Raw genomic sequence first — 16,348 nt, forward strand, 5'->3', positions numbered from 1 at the left:
CAGCCCCGACGCTCCGAAGGGCGGTGCACGCACGGTCGTGCGGCGCGCCCGGTGACGCGGAGCGAGCCGCGGCCAGCACCGCGGGGAGGCGGCGAGCACGCGGCGGTGGGGCGCCCCCGGCGGAATAAAGGCACGGCGCGAGCGGCGCCTCGGCGGCCCGAAAGGGCGACCCGCGCGCGAAGGTGCGGAGCACCGGTGGCGTGTGATGCACGTGACGCGTCGCTCGCGACGGCGCAACGCATGGGGTGCTGTGGCGCGCGAAGACGGCGCGCGGGTGGCGGAGTGGTGGAGTGGTGGAGTGGCGGAGTGGTGGAGTGGTGGAGTGGCGGAGTGGTGGAGTGGCGGAGTGGCGGAGTGGTGGAGTGGCGGAGTGGTGGAGTGGTGATGTGGCGCGTGCGAGGGAGCAGCGCGTTCGCGGGCGATGAGAGTGGCGCACGTGCCACGGGTTTTGTCTTTTTGCATTTCTTGCGTCCACGGTGGACTCTGGGTTTTGATCCGCTGGAATGAGTCACGGTCGTCGACCATGAAAAACCTTGAATGTAAAAGTGGCTGAGGCACAATTGTTGCCCCAGCAATAAAATCGTTTTAAAAGTCGAAAAAAAAAATCTGTCACGCTCTCTCTCTCACGCTCTCCCTCTCTCCCTCTCGCTCTCTCTCTCACGCTGTGTCTCTCACGCTCTCACGCTCTCTCTCTGTCAAGCTCTCTCACGCTCTCTCCCTCTCGCTCTCGTTCTCTCACGCTCTCTCCGTCACGCTCCCTCTCACGCTCTCTCCGTCACGCTCTCTCCGTCACGCTCTCTCTCCCTCGCTCCCTCTCACGCTCTCTCTGTCACGCTCTCTCCGTCACGCTCTCTCTATATCCCCTCTCTCCCTCCCTCTCACCACGTCTCCCATCTCCGTTGTTTCATCAACAAAGGGAGGGGGAGGTGGGGGGCGAGTTTTAGAAGAAGTGGGGTGCGTGGCTGTCTGCCTGTGTGTGGCTGTGTGTCTGCCTGTGTGTGGCTGTGTGCCTGCCTGTGTGTGTCTGTGAGTGGCTGTGTGTCTGCCTGTGTCTGTGTGTGTGTGTCTGCCTGCCTGCGTGTGTCCGTCTTTGTATCTGTGTCTGTCTGTGTGTGTCTGTGTGTGGCTCTGTGGTTGTGTGTCTGTCTGTGTGTGTCTGTGAGTGGCTGTGTTGTCTTTCTGTCTGTGCCTTTCTCTGCCTGTGTGCGGTTGTGTGCGTCTGCCTTAATGTGTGTCTGGGTGTGGCTGTGTGTGGCTGTGTGTGCGAGTGTCCGCGCGTGTCTTTTGTTGACACGCGTGTTGTGTGTGCGCGTGTGTTGAGTCAATTGAATGGGGGAGCGGTGGCGCAGTGGTTAGCGCACTGCGCTCTGAACGCTGCCAGCGGAACCCGAATCCACGGCGGGGCTCACATTGGCGGCGAATATCTGAGCCGGCCCTGGGCATCCTCTAGGGAAACTCAGCCTTAAATGAGTAGCTGGTACTGTGTGTGGTATTAATCATCGGCACTGGGGGGTGGGTGGGTGAGGGAGACAAAGGCGGCTTGGGCGTGGTTCTGGCCACACCTCCCCGCCGTGCACCGTGCTCGCTCACAGCACTTGCCCCGACAGCCTGTGGAGGCTACACGTGGGGGAGGGAGTCTCTATATGTGGTGTGTGCGCGCGTATTTAAGTGTGGGTGTGGGTGTAAGTACGTATCATTACGTGGACTCTCTCCGACTTGCGCAATCAAAAATCCGCCGACGAATATGACGACGATGATATTGATGATGATTTTTCATAAAATACAGGAGCCAGAGAAGATGTAATTGTGAATCAAGGAGATGCAGCGAGCACGTGAGTGCAAAGGAGATCGTTCTTGCGAATAGCCACCAGCGAGGGTACAGATGGAGGTGATGATGTGAGAGATGATAACGACGGCGATGATGATGATGATGAATCTGGACCAGTGAATATGGTGATGGACGAGATAGTGAGGAGGATGACGGTGATGATTTATAACGAGATAATATTCATTGAGACGATGTGCATACTCACGGTGAAGAAGACACTGATGGTGATGATGTAGATTGTTGAGGATCGTGAAGATAAATTTAATGACAACACTGATGGACATTGTTCTGATCTAAAATATTTGAAGACACTGCCGACGATGCTGATGATGATATAGAGGATGATGAAGCCACTGCCGACGACGCTGATGTAGAGGATGGTGAAGACACTGCCGACGACGCTGATGATGTAGAGGATGGTGAAGACACTGCCGACGATGCTGATGATGTAGAGGATGGTGAAGACACTGCCGACGACGCTGATGATGTAGAGGATGGTGAAGACACTGCCGACGACGCTGATGATGTAGAGGATGGTGAAGACACTGCCGACGACGCTGATGATGTAGAGGATGGTGAAGACACTGCCGACGACGCTGATGATGTAGAGGATGGTGAAGACACTGCCGACGATGCTGATGATGTAGAGGATGGTGAAGACACTGCCGACGACGCTGATGATGTAGAGGATGGTGAAGACACTGCCGACGACGCTGATGATGTAGAGGATGGTGAAGACACTGCCGACGACGCTGATGATGTAGAGGATGGTGAAGACACTGCCGACGATGCTGATGATGTAGAGGATGGTGAAGACTGCCGACGACGCTGATGTAGACGATGATGAAGCCACTGCCGACGTTGATGATGATGTAGAGCAAAACGAAGACATCACTGCGTCTTCTGCTGCTTCTCCCCACCATGCTCCTGATTCTGCTACTCGTGATCCTCTTGCTGACAACGACCACCACGACCACCACGACCACCACGACCACCCTTCGCAGCTGAACCCCTCCATCCTCCATGGCCACCGCCGCGCGAATGAAGACGGGGGGGGTGGACTCTTTCGTGGTGTCCACTCCGGGCGATCGCACAGCGACTGTGACGCGCTCGGCCCTCCTGAGCGAGCCGCGAGCCTCATCCCCCTCATCCCCCTCCTCCTCCTCCAGGTGGAGGGCCTCTCTCGCGACTCCTGACCGCTCCCCAGAGTCTGACCACCACCACCACCACCGCAGCAGCAGCAGTGGGCCGAGTTCACAGACCCCGCGGGGTGCCGCTGGGAGTGGGGAGAGGAGGACGAGGAGGTCCCGTCGTCAGCAGCGCTTCGTGGAGAAGGACGGACACTGCAATGTCCAGCACGGCAACGTGAGCGGCGAGGCGGGCCGCTACCTCTCAGACATCTTCACCACCTTGGTGGACCTGCGCTGGCGATGGAACGTGGCCATCTTCGTGCTCACCTATTCGGCGGCGTGGCTCGCCATGGCCTCGCTGTGGTGGGGCATCGCCTACCTGCGCGGTGACCTCGACGCCACGCTGCACGGCGGCGGAGGATGCGGAGGAGGCGATGGAGGAGGTGGTGGTGGTGATGGAGGAGGTGTCCCCTACTCGGCGTGCGTCGCCAACGTGCACAGCTTCGCCACCGCCTTTCTCTTCTTCATCGAGACGGAGGCGACCATCGGATACGGCCACCGCTACATCACGGAGCGTTGCCCCGAGGGCATCCTCCTCTTCCTCTTCCAGTCGCTCCTCGGCTCCGTGGTGGACGCCTTCCTCATGGGCTGCATCTTCATCAAGGTGAGGATGACTTGGTGGAGGAGGAGGACGATGTCGACCCTCTCCGGCTTGGAGGTTGAGAGGCCATCGCTGATGGTTCGGCTCTCGCCCGGCCGTGGGGAAGGGCCCGTGTCTCCACGCGTGTCCCCCGCGTGTCCTCACGTGTCCCCCGCGTGTCCCCACGTGTCCCCCGCGTGTCCCCACGTGTCTCCACGCGTGTCACGTGTCCCCCGTGTGCCCCCCGTGTCTCCACGCGTGTCCCGTGTCCCCCCTCGTGTCACGTGTCTTCACGCGTGTCCCCACGTGTCCCCCGTGTCCCCCCTCGTGTCCCCCGCGTGTCCCCCGTGTCTCCACGCGTGTCCCCCCCCGTGCCCCCACGTGTGCTCCCTGTGTCTCTCAAAGTGTCACCACTTGTCCTGATTTGTCTCTCTGTGTCCTCGCCCCTCCCCGTGTTGCACCCCCCACCCCCGTGTCTCCCGTCTCATATCCCCGCTTGTCCCCCGTGTCTCTTCAGCTCCACGTGTCGACCCCGTGTCTACCCTGTCCCTCCCAAAGTCCCCATGTGCCCCCCACCCTCCCCACGTGCCGCCTTGTGTCCTCATATTCCCATGTCTCCCCATGTCCCCATGTGTCTCTTCTCTCTCCCCCGACCTACACCCCCCCCCACTTCTCTCCTCTCTCTCTCCCCCGACCTACACCCCCCCTCCACGTCTCTCCTTTTTTTTACGATCAGTGGAAACACGAAGATGCTCGGTGTATTCGGCACTTTGCTTCGTTCATCATTTCGTAAAAATGTTTTTTATTAAAATTTGTTTAACTTGGCTTTATGTAACCCCCCCCCCCCTCTAGCTCACTCTCTCGCTCGCTCTCTCGTTCTCCCCCGACCTACACCCCCCCCCACGTCTCTCCCCCGACCTACACACCCCTCCCCCACCTCGTGCCGCGTGCTCACGAGGAAGATGTCCCAGCCGAAGAAGCGAGCCGAGACGCTGATGTTCAGCCGCGAGGCGGTGGTCTCGAGCCGGGACGGGAGCCTCTGCCTCATGTTCCGCGTGGGTAACCTGCGTAGCAGTCACATGGTGTCCGCGCAGATCCGCTGCAAGCTCATCAAGGTATCCGCCGCGTCATCAACATCATCATCATCATCATTGTTACGTATTGTTGTTGTTATTGTTGTTGCTGTGACGGTACGTCCTCGCTTAACGCCTGGTCTTCACACTAGAAGCGTGTTTTCGCTATACAAGGAGTTCTCTACTTACGAACGTGTTGGGTTCCAGAGGTACTGTTCGTAAGTCGATTCGTTCGTAAGTCCCAACTTTACTCCTGTCGATTCCAAACATGTTGCACGGCGTGTACACTAAACACGGGGGAATGGCTTAAAAACTTGTAGAATCTACTGTAGATGTAGATGCCACTGGTTCTTCACGTTCTGCAGATGTAGATGCCACTGGTTCTTCATGTTCTGTAGATGTAGATGCCACTGGTTCTTCACGTTCTGTAGATGTAGATGCAACTGGTTCTTCACGTTCTGCAGATGTAGACACCACTGGTTATTCATGTTCTATAGATGTAGATGCCACTGGTTCTTCACGTTCTGCAGATGTAGATGCCACTGGTTCTTCACGTTCTGCAGATGTAGATGCCACTGGTTCTTCACGTTCTGTAGATGTAGATGCCACTGGTTCTTCACGTTCTGCAGATGTAGATGCCAAAGGTTCTTCACGTTCTGCAGATGTAGATACCACTGGTTCTTCACGTTCTGTAGATGTAGATGCCACTGGTTCTTCACGTTCTGCAGATGTAGATGCCACTGGTTCTTCACGTTCTGCAGATGTAGATGCCAATGGTTCTTCACGTTCTGCAGATGTAGATGCCACTGGTTCTTCGCGTTCTGCAGATGTAGATACCAATGGTTCTTCACGTTCTGCAGATGAAGATGCCACTGGTTCTTCACGTTCTGCAGATGTAGATGCCACTGGTTCTTCATGTTCTGCAGATGTAGATGCCACTGGTTCTTCATGTTCTGCAGATGTAGATGCCACTGGTTCTTCATGTTCTGCAGATGTAGATGCCACTGGTTCTTCATGTTCTGCAGATGTAGATGCCACTGGTTCTTCATGTTCTGCAGATGTAGATGCCACTGATGCTTCACGTTCTGCAGATGTAGATGCCACTGGTTCTTCATGTTCTGCAGATGTAGATGCCAATGGTTCTTCACATTCTGCAGATGTAGATGCCAATGGTTCTTCACATTCTGCAGATGTAGATGCCACCAATGCCATCTATTGCGTGGTGGTTGAACTTACTTACGATTCTCGGTCCGAACAGGCAACTGGACATACGGACCAGGTTTGTTCGTATCTCTAAAAGTTCGTAAGTCGAATGCTCCTAAGTAGAGTCCTTGCAACGCGGTTCTCCCGTTCAGAAACACTTTTCGCACAACGCGGAACGCGCCCCCCGTTATAATGTCCCCCCCCCCCCAAGTTAAAACGCGGAATTCGTCCCCCCATTATAACGCAGAATGTCCCCCGTTATAACGCGGAACGCCCCCACTCACTCTCTCTCTAACACTCTCTCGAACACTCTCTCTCTAACACTCTCTCTCGAACACTCACTCTCTCTCTAACACTCTATTTCTAACACCCACTCCGGCTGGAGCACGCGTACCACACACACGTCGGTGATGTGCACGTCTTCTTCGAACGCTGGGGAGCCGGAAAGGCTCCCTTCTGCACCAGCGTGGACAGCACCCGCGTGTTCACTTTCTGAAACGCTCGCTCGTCACCGTGGCGTGCGCGATGACACCACAACCACGTGACTTTTTTTCTTCTGTGTTGTGTGCGGTGCTTTCAGCACCACAGCACGTAGATTTGTAACGATATGTAACGTTTGTTTTCTTTCGTTTGCTGGTGACTGTTTTTCATATTGAAATCGCCTCCGGTGCTTTTGCTGCTGGCGGCAATAAAAGTTGTTTAAAAGTCAAAAGTCTCTAACTCTCTCTCTCGAACACTCTCTCTCTCTAACACTCACTGCTCCTCCGGTCAACCGCGGCTCTCACCCCCCGACCCAGTCTCGCCAGACGACCGAGGGAGAGTTCCTGCCACTTGACCAGCTCGACCTGGACGTTGGCTTCAGCTCGGGCGCCGATCAGCTGTTCCTCGTCTCCCCGCTCACCATCTGCCACGTGGTGGACGCGAGCAGCCCCCTGTACGAGATGTCGCGCGCCTCGCTGAGCGACGGCTCGCCCCAGCTCGAGATCGTTGTCATCCTGGAGGGCATCGTGGAGACCACCGGTGCGTCGTGGTGTTTGCAAGCCAGCAGCCGCACCACCACCAGCAGCAGCCACACCAGCAGCCACACCACCACCGCACTACCAGCCACACCACCAGCCACACCACCACCCCCACTACCAGCCCCACCACCACCAGCCCCACTACCAGCCCCACCACCACCAGCCCCACCACCAGCCCCACTACCAGCCCCACCAGCCCCACCACCAGCCCCACTACCAGCAGCCCCACCACCAGCCCCACCACCAGCCCCACCACCAGCAGCCCCACTACCAGCAGCCCCACCACCAGCCCCACCACCAGCCCCACCACCACCAGCCCCACTACCAGCCCCACCACCACTACCACCGCACCAACACCCCCACCACCAGCCCCACCACCAGCAGCCCCACCACCAGCCCCACCACCAGCCCCACTACCAGCCCCACCACCACCAGCCCCACCACCAGCCCCACTACCAGCCCCACCACCAGCCCCACCACCAGCCCCACTACCAGCCCCACCACCACCGCACCAACACCCCCACCACCAGCCCCACCACCAGCCCCACTACCAGCCCCACCACCACCAGCCCCACCACCAGCCCCACTACCAGCCCCACCAGCAGCCCCACCACCAGCCCCACTACCAGCCCCACCACCACCGCACCAACACCCCCACCACCAGCCCCACCACCAGCCCCACTACCAGCCCCACCACCACCCCCACCACCAGCCCCACCACCAGCCCCACCACCACCGCACCAACACCCCCACCACCAGCCCCACCACCAGCCCCACTACCAGCCCCACCACCACCCCCACCACCAGCCCCACCACCAGCCCCACCACCACCGCACCAACACCCCCACCACCACCCCCACCACCAGCCCCATTCCACCCCCACCACCAGCCCCACCACCAGCCCCACTACCAGCCCCACCACCACCCCCACCACCACCCCCACCACCAGCTTCACCACCACCCCCACCACCAGCCCCACCACCACCGCACCAACACCCCCACCACCAGCCCCATTCCACCCCCACCACCACCAGCAGCCCCACCAGCAGCCCCACCACCAGCCCCACCACCAGCCCCACCGCCAGCCCCACCACCACCCCCACCACCAGCCCCACCACCAGCCCCACCACCAGCCCCACCACCACCGCACCAACACCCCCACCACCACCCCCACCACCAGCCCCACCACCACCAGCTCCACCACCACCACCACCCCCACTACCACCCCCACCACCAGCCCCACCACCAGCTTCACCACCACCCCCACCACCACCCCCACCACCAGCTTCACCACCACCCCCACCACCAGCCCCACCACCAGCCACACCACCACCCCCACCACCAGCCCCACTACCACCCCCACCACCAGCCCCACCACCAGCCCCACCACCAGCCACACCACCACCCCCACCACCAGCCCCACCACCAGCCCCACCACCAGCCACACCACCAGCCCCACCACCACCCCCACCACCAGCCCCACCACCACCAGCAGCCCCACCACCAGCCCCACCACCAGCCCCACTACCAGCCCCACCACCAGCCCCACCACCACCAGCAGCCCCACCACCACCAGCAGCCCCACCACCAGCCCCACTACCAGCCCCACCACCAGCCCCACCACCAGCCCCATTCCACCCCCACCACCAGCCCCACCACCACCCCCACCACCAGCCCCACCACCACCAGCAGCCCCACCACCAGCCCCACCACCAGCCCCACTACCAGCCCCACCACCAGCCCCACCACCACCAGCAGCCCCACCACCACCAGCAGCCCCACCACCAGCCCCACTACCAGCCCCACCACCAGCCCCACCACCAGCCCCATTCCACCCCCATCACCAGCCCCACCACCACCCCCACCACCAGCCCCACCACCACCAGCAGCCCCACCACCAGCCCCACCACCAGCCCCACTACCAGCCCCACCAGCAGCCCCACCACCACCAGCAGCCCCACCACCACCAGCAGCCCCACCACCAGCCCCACTACCAGCCCCACCACCAGCCCCACCACCAGCCCCATTCCACCCCCACCACCAGCCCCACCACCAGCCCCACTACCACCCCCACCACCAGCCCTGCAACCACCCCCACCACCAGCCCCACTACCACCCCCACCACCACTAGCCCCACCACCACCAGCCCCACCACCACCCGCACCACCACCACCCCCACCCCCAACACACCTCCACCACCCCCCCACCCCCCACTGACCACCCCGCCGAGACAACGGGGGCGATCTAGGGCAGGGGAAGGACGCGGCCGCTGGATTTGTCAACCGCCGTGTGTCGGAGTGGGACTATCTCAGTGGTTCTTCATTCAACAGAGTGGGTGGGTAGGGGGGGTCACTTTCGCCGATAAGACATCATCAGTGTGAGTTACCCACCCACCCACCCACTCACCCACCCGCTCACTCACCCGCCCACCCACCCGCTCACTCACTCACCCACCCGCTCACTCACCCACTCACCCACCCACTCACTCACCCACTCATTGACTCACCCGACCATCGTTGCCTCCACCCTTGTCGATGACGCGGCCTGCCAGACCAGCCGGGCCTCCTGGACGGCAGCTCGCATCCACGCAGCCGGGAGCCGCCCCCAACCCTAAGACGTCCCCAGCGTTCACACCGCCGCGTGATCGCGACGTTTGCGCGCTGGTGGTGTGGGCAAGGCTGAGTGAGAACGTGCCCTATGCGTGTTCGCGGTCGTGGTAGCGGTCAGCGCGCGGCGCCACGAACCCGGCGACCCGAGTTCGACTCCCGCTCACGGCCAACACCCAGTGACGTTCGTCTGAACCGGTCCTGGGGCCTCCCCTAGGTCGACTCGGCCTCAAATGAGTACCCGGTGCGGTGTGTGGTACACATCGCCACTGGGGAGACAAAGGCGGCCGGGCGTGGTGCCACCCCTTCGTGCGCCACAGTGCCGGTAGCCTTCATAGGTGCTGCTCGCTAACGGCACTTGCCCCAACAGCCTTGCCAAGGCTATACTGGGAGAGGGGCGGGGGGTGAATCTTTGTCTTTGTGTTGCATTCGTCCCGTGTGGCGGTGAGCGCAGGGATGACGTGCCAGGCGCGCACCTCGTACACGGAGGACGAGGTGCTGTGGGGCCACCGCTTCCTGCCCGTCATGTCCCTGGAGGAGGGCTTCTTCCGCGTCGACTACTCGCAGTTCCACGCCACCCTCGAGGTGCCCACGCCGGAGCTGAGCGCCAGGCAGCGGGACGAGCTCGAGGCGAGCTGGGGCCTGGAGGGGATCGGCGACGGAGGAGGAGATGGAGGAGATGGAGGAGATGGAGAAGCAGGAGGAGGAGGATGCAGAGGAGAGGAAGGAGGGCGAGATGGAGCAGCTGCAGGAGGAACAGGAGGTCGAGGCAGCGTGGTCACTCCGACCTTGACCCCGAATAGAACGCCGACCTTGACCTCCAGCCTCGCTGTGCACAGGCAGCAGCAGCATCAGCAGCATCAGCAGCATCAGCAGCAGCATCAGCAGCAGGTTGCGCTGCCGCCCAAACTCCGGAAGATGAGCGTCGGCTTCGAGGTTCAATCCCGGACACTAGCGGGGAAGATGGGGGTGCTGGGGGGGCTGGGGGGGCTGGGGGGGCTCGAGGAGGGGGGGCTGGGGGGGAGGCCCAGGGTGGGAAGTTCCCCCGGCGGGGCCGAGCGAAGGCCGCGGCACCGCGCCGCCGCTTGGAGCTCGGCGGGAGACCTCGTGGGGGACCCGTCCGACTCGGGACGCGTCATCCGCGGTGCCACTGAACCACCACCACAACAACAACAACCACCATCATCATCACCACAGCCACCACAGCCACAGCAGGCGTGGAGGCAGGGTGGACACCAGCTGCCGGCGAAAGTGCGCAAGATGAACGGATGAGCCGGACAAGAGCATAAACTGAGCACGGCCATGTGAACGTGGAATGGCCGCCACTGACTTATGATCATCAACGACGAGTTGCAGGGGAACTGTCAATCAATTATCGTGGGGGGCAGGGGGGGGGCACAGAGGCTGAGTCCCGGACCCCCACACAAAGGCGCGAGGCGCTGACTCTGCCGAGATGCGGCCTGATCCTGGGCTTCACGCCACTGTGTCTGTGTGTGTGTACACGTGTGTGTGTGTATACACAGTGTGTTCACGTGTGTGTGTAGACGTGTGTGTGCGTTCACGTGTGTGTGCGTTCACGTGTGTGTGTGTGTACGCGTGTGTGTGTGTGCGCGTGTGTGTGTGTGTACACGTGTGTGTGTGTGTGTGTACACGTGTGTGTGTGTGCGCATGTGTTTTGATGTTGTTGGGGAGCAGTAGTGTAGTGGTCAGCGCGCTGCGCTACGAACCCAGCGATCCGGGTTCGATTCCCGCTCACGGCCAACACCAGTGACGATTATCTGAACCGGTCCTGGGCCTCCCCTAGGTCGACTTAGCCTCAAATGAAAACTAATTTCTTTCCAACTGCTTGTTGTTGTTGTGTTTAGTTTGCCCACCATCACCCCTCGCACCTCCGATTAGCGCGGTTGGCTACGTACGGCGCGAAAGAAGTCCAACGTACATCTCCACGAGGTGGGATGGGTGGCCAGCAACCACGCCCGGCCGCCTTTGTTTCCCTGCGGCACCAGGTTCTCATTTGAGGCTGAGTCGACCGTCACGGGGGGCCCGTTTACTAGCACATTGCCATAACAGTCTGCGTGTCTTTACGGCGGGATCGGTGTCTTTGCGTGCGCGTCTCTGCGTGTGCGCTGATATATTATCGGGATCATTCCTGCAGGAGAAGTTGCGTTGGATGGGTCATGTAGCCCGGGTGCCATGGGGCGCCACGGTGGCTAGGAGATGTTAACTACCTCGCCTGGTCTACAGGAGGACGTGGGTTCCATTCCGACCCTGACGCCTGCTGCTGTATATTTGGAGTTTGCGTGTCTCTCTTTCACTCATCATCATCACGGTGGCTAGGAGATGTTAACTTCCTCGCCTGGTCTACAGGAGGTGGTGGGTTCAATCCCGACCCTGACGCCTGCTGCTGCATATTTGGAGTTTGCGGGTCTCTCTCTCTCTCATCATCATCACGGTGGCTAGAATATGTTAACTACCTCGCGTGGTGTACAGGAGGTCGTGGGATCGATCCCGATCCCGACGCCTGCTGCTGTATATTTGGAGTTTGCGTATCTTTCTCTCTCCCCGTGGTCGCGTGGATTTTTCTCCGGGTCCTCTGGTTTTTTCCCCCTTCGCGTTTAGAATCAACCGTCACGCGCTTAGAGTAGTTGGCTGCTGCTATGAATGCCCACGTGATGACGATGACGATGGGCCCACCACACTTCGCCGAGCCATCTTTTTGTGACGGCCGGATCGCTTCTGATAAAGAGAGAGGCGCTACGCAGCTCAGTGAGGGCCTTACCTGGCCAAATAAAAAACTAAAATAATTTAGAATGTTTGTGACTGACACGTGACCTGCAGATGCACCACGTGCGCTCGCTGTGTTTTAGCTCCCCCCCCTCCTCACCCAAAATCAAGTCAACTGACCACCCACCACCCACCCACCACCCATTACCACCACCCACCCACCACCCACCCACCACCACCCACCACCCACCCACCACCCATTACCACCACCCACCCACCACCACCCACCCATTACCACCACCCACCCACCCCTCCAGACAAACACACTGAAAGACCGCCGCATGTCCACACCTCTATTCGTAGTAGAGGTTTTTTTTTTGGGGGGGGGGGGGGGGGAGATCGCGTAAATGTATAAATGTGTTCGTCAAACCCGCCACCACCCGACGCGGACAATTCGTAAAGGTTTTTGACATCAACAGAACGCGGCCAAGCTCGTCACTGGCACAGCGCACCGCTTGTGTTGCAGAGCCAAGCCGCAGCACGGACAACCCGAGCACGACGTCTCGCCAGTGATTGCAACCGACATCGTCATCAGGGGGGGGGGGTCGATTGTCCACACCTTTATCCGTAGTCGAGTGTTTTTGTTGGGTTAGATCGCGTGGATATATGAGTTGTGTGAGTGTGTGTGTTCGCGTTGTCTCGTAGCCGCCACGTGCTTCGTCGCTCACGTTTCCTACCCGGCACGCATTTCGACATTATCCTTGCACGGTATCCATGCCGCAGCCTGCGCCCTTCCCCCCCACTGAAAGGCCTAGAACCGCGAATATATATGTGACGAAGGGCTATTGCTCGAAACGTCGCTATCATATAAATTATCCCCACCCCCCTCCCATTTCAGACTACGATGTTACAGAGGAAGGTGTAAGGATGTCGTTGCGTGTTCTATTTGTCGTCTTGGTTCTTTCGGTAAAGTCACGTAGAATGGAAATAATAAAAATAAAACATAATAAGATAATTCTCACGACGTTTCGGCCACAACGCAAGCAGCCGTCCTCGGGTGAAGAAGAGGTCTGCGAGAAAGACAGCGTCTGACAGACCTGTTCTTCACCTGAGGACGGCTGCTTGCGTTGTGGCCGAAACGTCGTGAGAATTATTTTAATACGTTTTATTTTTATTATTTTATTATTTCCATTCTACGTGACTTTACCGAAAGAACCAAGAAGATGAATCCCTGCAGTCACGAAAGCTTTAAATTGTTCTACTTGTATTTGTTAATGTGCCAGAACGAAATAAAACCACAACGCTCTACGCCGCGACAGTTTACGTTGCCTGCAACTCCTTAGATCCCAAATCAACGTCGTCGTTGTGACCAGCCATGGAGGAGGTGGTGGGGGGTGGAGAGGAGAGGGGTGGGCCACAGATTTGGGCTGCGTCGGATTTGACTCGTCGAGTATTAAATGGGAATCTAAAACACCTGTCTGAGTTGCCTTTGAATGAATGAAAAAGAACAGAATGCGCTGGGTGGGTGGGTGAGTGAGGTGGTGGGTGGGTGAGCGAGTGAGTGGGTGAGCTGGTGGGTGAGTGAGTGGGTGAGTGAGCGGGTGAGCTGGTGAGTGAGTGGGTGAGTGAGTGGGTGAGTGAGTGGGTGAGCGGGTGGATGAGCGAGTGGGTGAGTGAGGTGGTGGGTGGGTGAGTGAGTGGGTGGGTGAGCGGGTGGGTGAGCGAGTAGCTGAGTGAGCTGGTGGGTGGGTGGGTGAGTGAGTGAGTGAGTGAGCGGGTGGGTGAGTGAGTGGGTCAGTGGGTGAGTGACTAGGTGATTGAGTGGGTGATTGAGTGGGTGGGTGAGTGAGCGGGTGAGTGAGTGGGTGAGTGAGTGGGTGAGTGAGTGGGTGGGTGAGTGAGTGGGTGAGTGAGTGGGTGGGTGAGTGAGCGGGTGGGTGAGTAAATTCTCAAGGGGACCCGACACCGTGACACTCCCAGAAGGAAGTCCGTCGAGTGGCTGATGGGATGCGTCAAAAATAATAATAAAATAACATTGATAAATACTCCACGTGGGGGGGTAGAGTCGGGTGCGAGTTAGGCGTTTGGCGTCTGCTCGGTCTGCCCGTGTTGTTGTCGCTCGCTGCTTTGGGTCTAATTACGATGGGGAGTGCGCCGAGGAGCGAGTCGCGTTGTCGACCACATTCTTCAAAGGGCCCCGGCTAATTGACGACGCCGATCTCGTTAATTGGCCTTCCCGCACCGCGAGCCTCGGGCTGGGACAGAGCGGAGCAGCCAGGCGCGGGGTCGCCGGGGTCAACGCCTCCTCATCGCAGACACACGCATCGTCATCATCTTGGCACAACACATCCGCCTCCTCCTGGATCCCTCCTCGAAGACGCCCGTGTATAACCACGAAGTCGTTCACTCAACCACCCACTCAGCCACACACCCACTACCCTCCCAACCTGCCACTCACCCACTCAGCCACACACTCACTTACCCACCCACCCACTCACTCACCCACCCACGCTGCCACTCAACCACTCACGCATCCACACACTCACTCACCCACTACCCTCCCAACCTGCCACTCACCCACTCACTTAGCCACACACTCACTTAGCCACACACGCACTCATCTTCCCACCCTGCCACTCACCCACTCACTCACCCACTCACTCACCCACTCACTCACCCACTCACTCACCCACTCACTTAACCACACACTAACTCATCCACACACTCACCATCCCACCCTGCCACTCATCCACTCACTCACCCACTCACTCACTCATCCATACACTCAATCATCGACACACTCGCTCAATTAATCACACACTCACTAATCCATACAATCACTCAATCATCCACACGCTCACACACTCACCCACCCACCCTGCCACTCACCCACACACTCACCACCCGTGTAACCATCATCCGCCGTATCATCAGAACCCAGGTGGCCGGGTTCGCGGCACGCTAACCACTGCACCACCGCTCTCCACGCACACAACAGCGTTCCTCGTCGATGCCGTGGGACCAGATCGGAACTCAAGAGACCAAGAGTGACCCGGGCACCCCGAGATGCCGAAAGCGATAATAACATTCATACATCCACACATCGCCCGAGATCGCACGTACGCGGACAGACACGCGCGCGCACACACGCACATTCACACGCGGACCCCAATCACCACCGTCGTGATCACACCTCTATCCACGCCACGTCAACACCACCACCACCACCATCATCATCGTCGTCGTATCGGCATCACACCTCGACCGCGACAACTTCGTGTTTCTCTAAGCACGTGGGAGTGCCACATCGGGTGTGCAAAGGTCAGAGTACTATTACACACACACGTACACATATATATTTGCACAAGAGACAAAGATCCCCCGTATAGCCTTCAACAGACTGTTGGGGCAAGTGCTGTAAGCGAGTGGCCGGCACGGCAACGCGAGGTGGGATGGGTGGCCACCACCGCCACCCCCGGCCGCCTTTGTCTCCCCAGTGGCGATGTTTACGCACCACGCCAGGTACTCATTTGAGGCTGAGTCGACTTAGGGGAGGCTCAAAACCGGCTCAGATACTCGTCACTGGTGTTTTGGTCCGTGAGTGGGAATCGAACTCGGGTCACCGGATCGCAGCGCGGCGCGCTCACCACTATGCCACCGCTCCCCACTACAAAGACAAAGTTCCCCCGTATAGCCTGTAACAGACTGTAGGGGCAAGTGCTGTTAGCGAGCACCTATGAAGGCCGGCACCGTGGCACACGAGGGGGTGGGTGGTCAACACCAAGCTCGGCCGCCTTTGTCTCCCTAGTGGCGATGTTTACACATCGCACTGGCGACTCATTTAAGACTGAGTTGACCTAGGGGAGGCCCAGGACCGGTTTACATATTCGCGATCACTATTATTGGGTCACGAGCGGTGAATCGAACTCGGGTCGCCCGGTTCGTAGCGCAGTGCGGCTGACCACTACACGACCGCTCCCCCACACAAGACAAAGATCCCCCGGGTAGTCTGTCACAAGCTGTTGGGGCAAGTGCTGTTAGCGAGTGGCGCCTATGAAGGCCGGCACGGCAGCACGTGGCACACAAACTACGCACACGTGACAGACGATCTGCTGCTGCTGATGT

The 16,348-nt window shown here is 59.2% G+C and overlaps 1 protein-coding gene across 1 annotated transcript; it reads left to right on the plus strand.

The window, feature by feature from the left end:
* The first annotated feature begins 876 nt into the window (after positions 1-876).
* LOC144951378 (G protein-activated inward rectifier potassium channel 1-like) lies at positions 877-12,796 on the plus strand. Its single transcript, XM_078881616.1, has 5 exons — positions 877-3,622; positions 4,561-4,713; positions 6,672-6,894; positions 9,954-10,643; positions 12,750-12,796. The coding sequence occupies exons 1-5, from the start codon at positions 2,852-2,854 to the stop codon at positions 12,794-12,796; spliced, it is 1,884 nt and encodes a 627-aa protein (XP_078737742.1). The 5' UTR covers positions 877-2,851.
* Positions 12,797-16,348: the final 3,552 nt, after the last annotated feature.

Source organism: Lampetra fluviatilis, chromosome 62 (assembly GCF_964198595.1).
Source record: "Lampetra fluviatilis chromosome 62, kcLamFluv1.1, whole genome shotgun sequence".
In the NCBI taxonomy this organism is placed as follows: Eukaryota; Metazoa; Chordata; class Hyperoartia; order Petromyzontiformes; family Petromyzontidae; genus Lampetra; species Lampetra fluviatilis.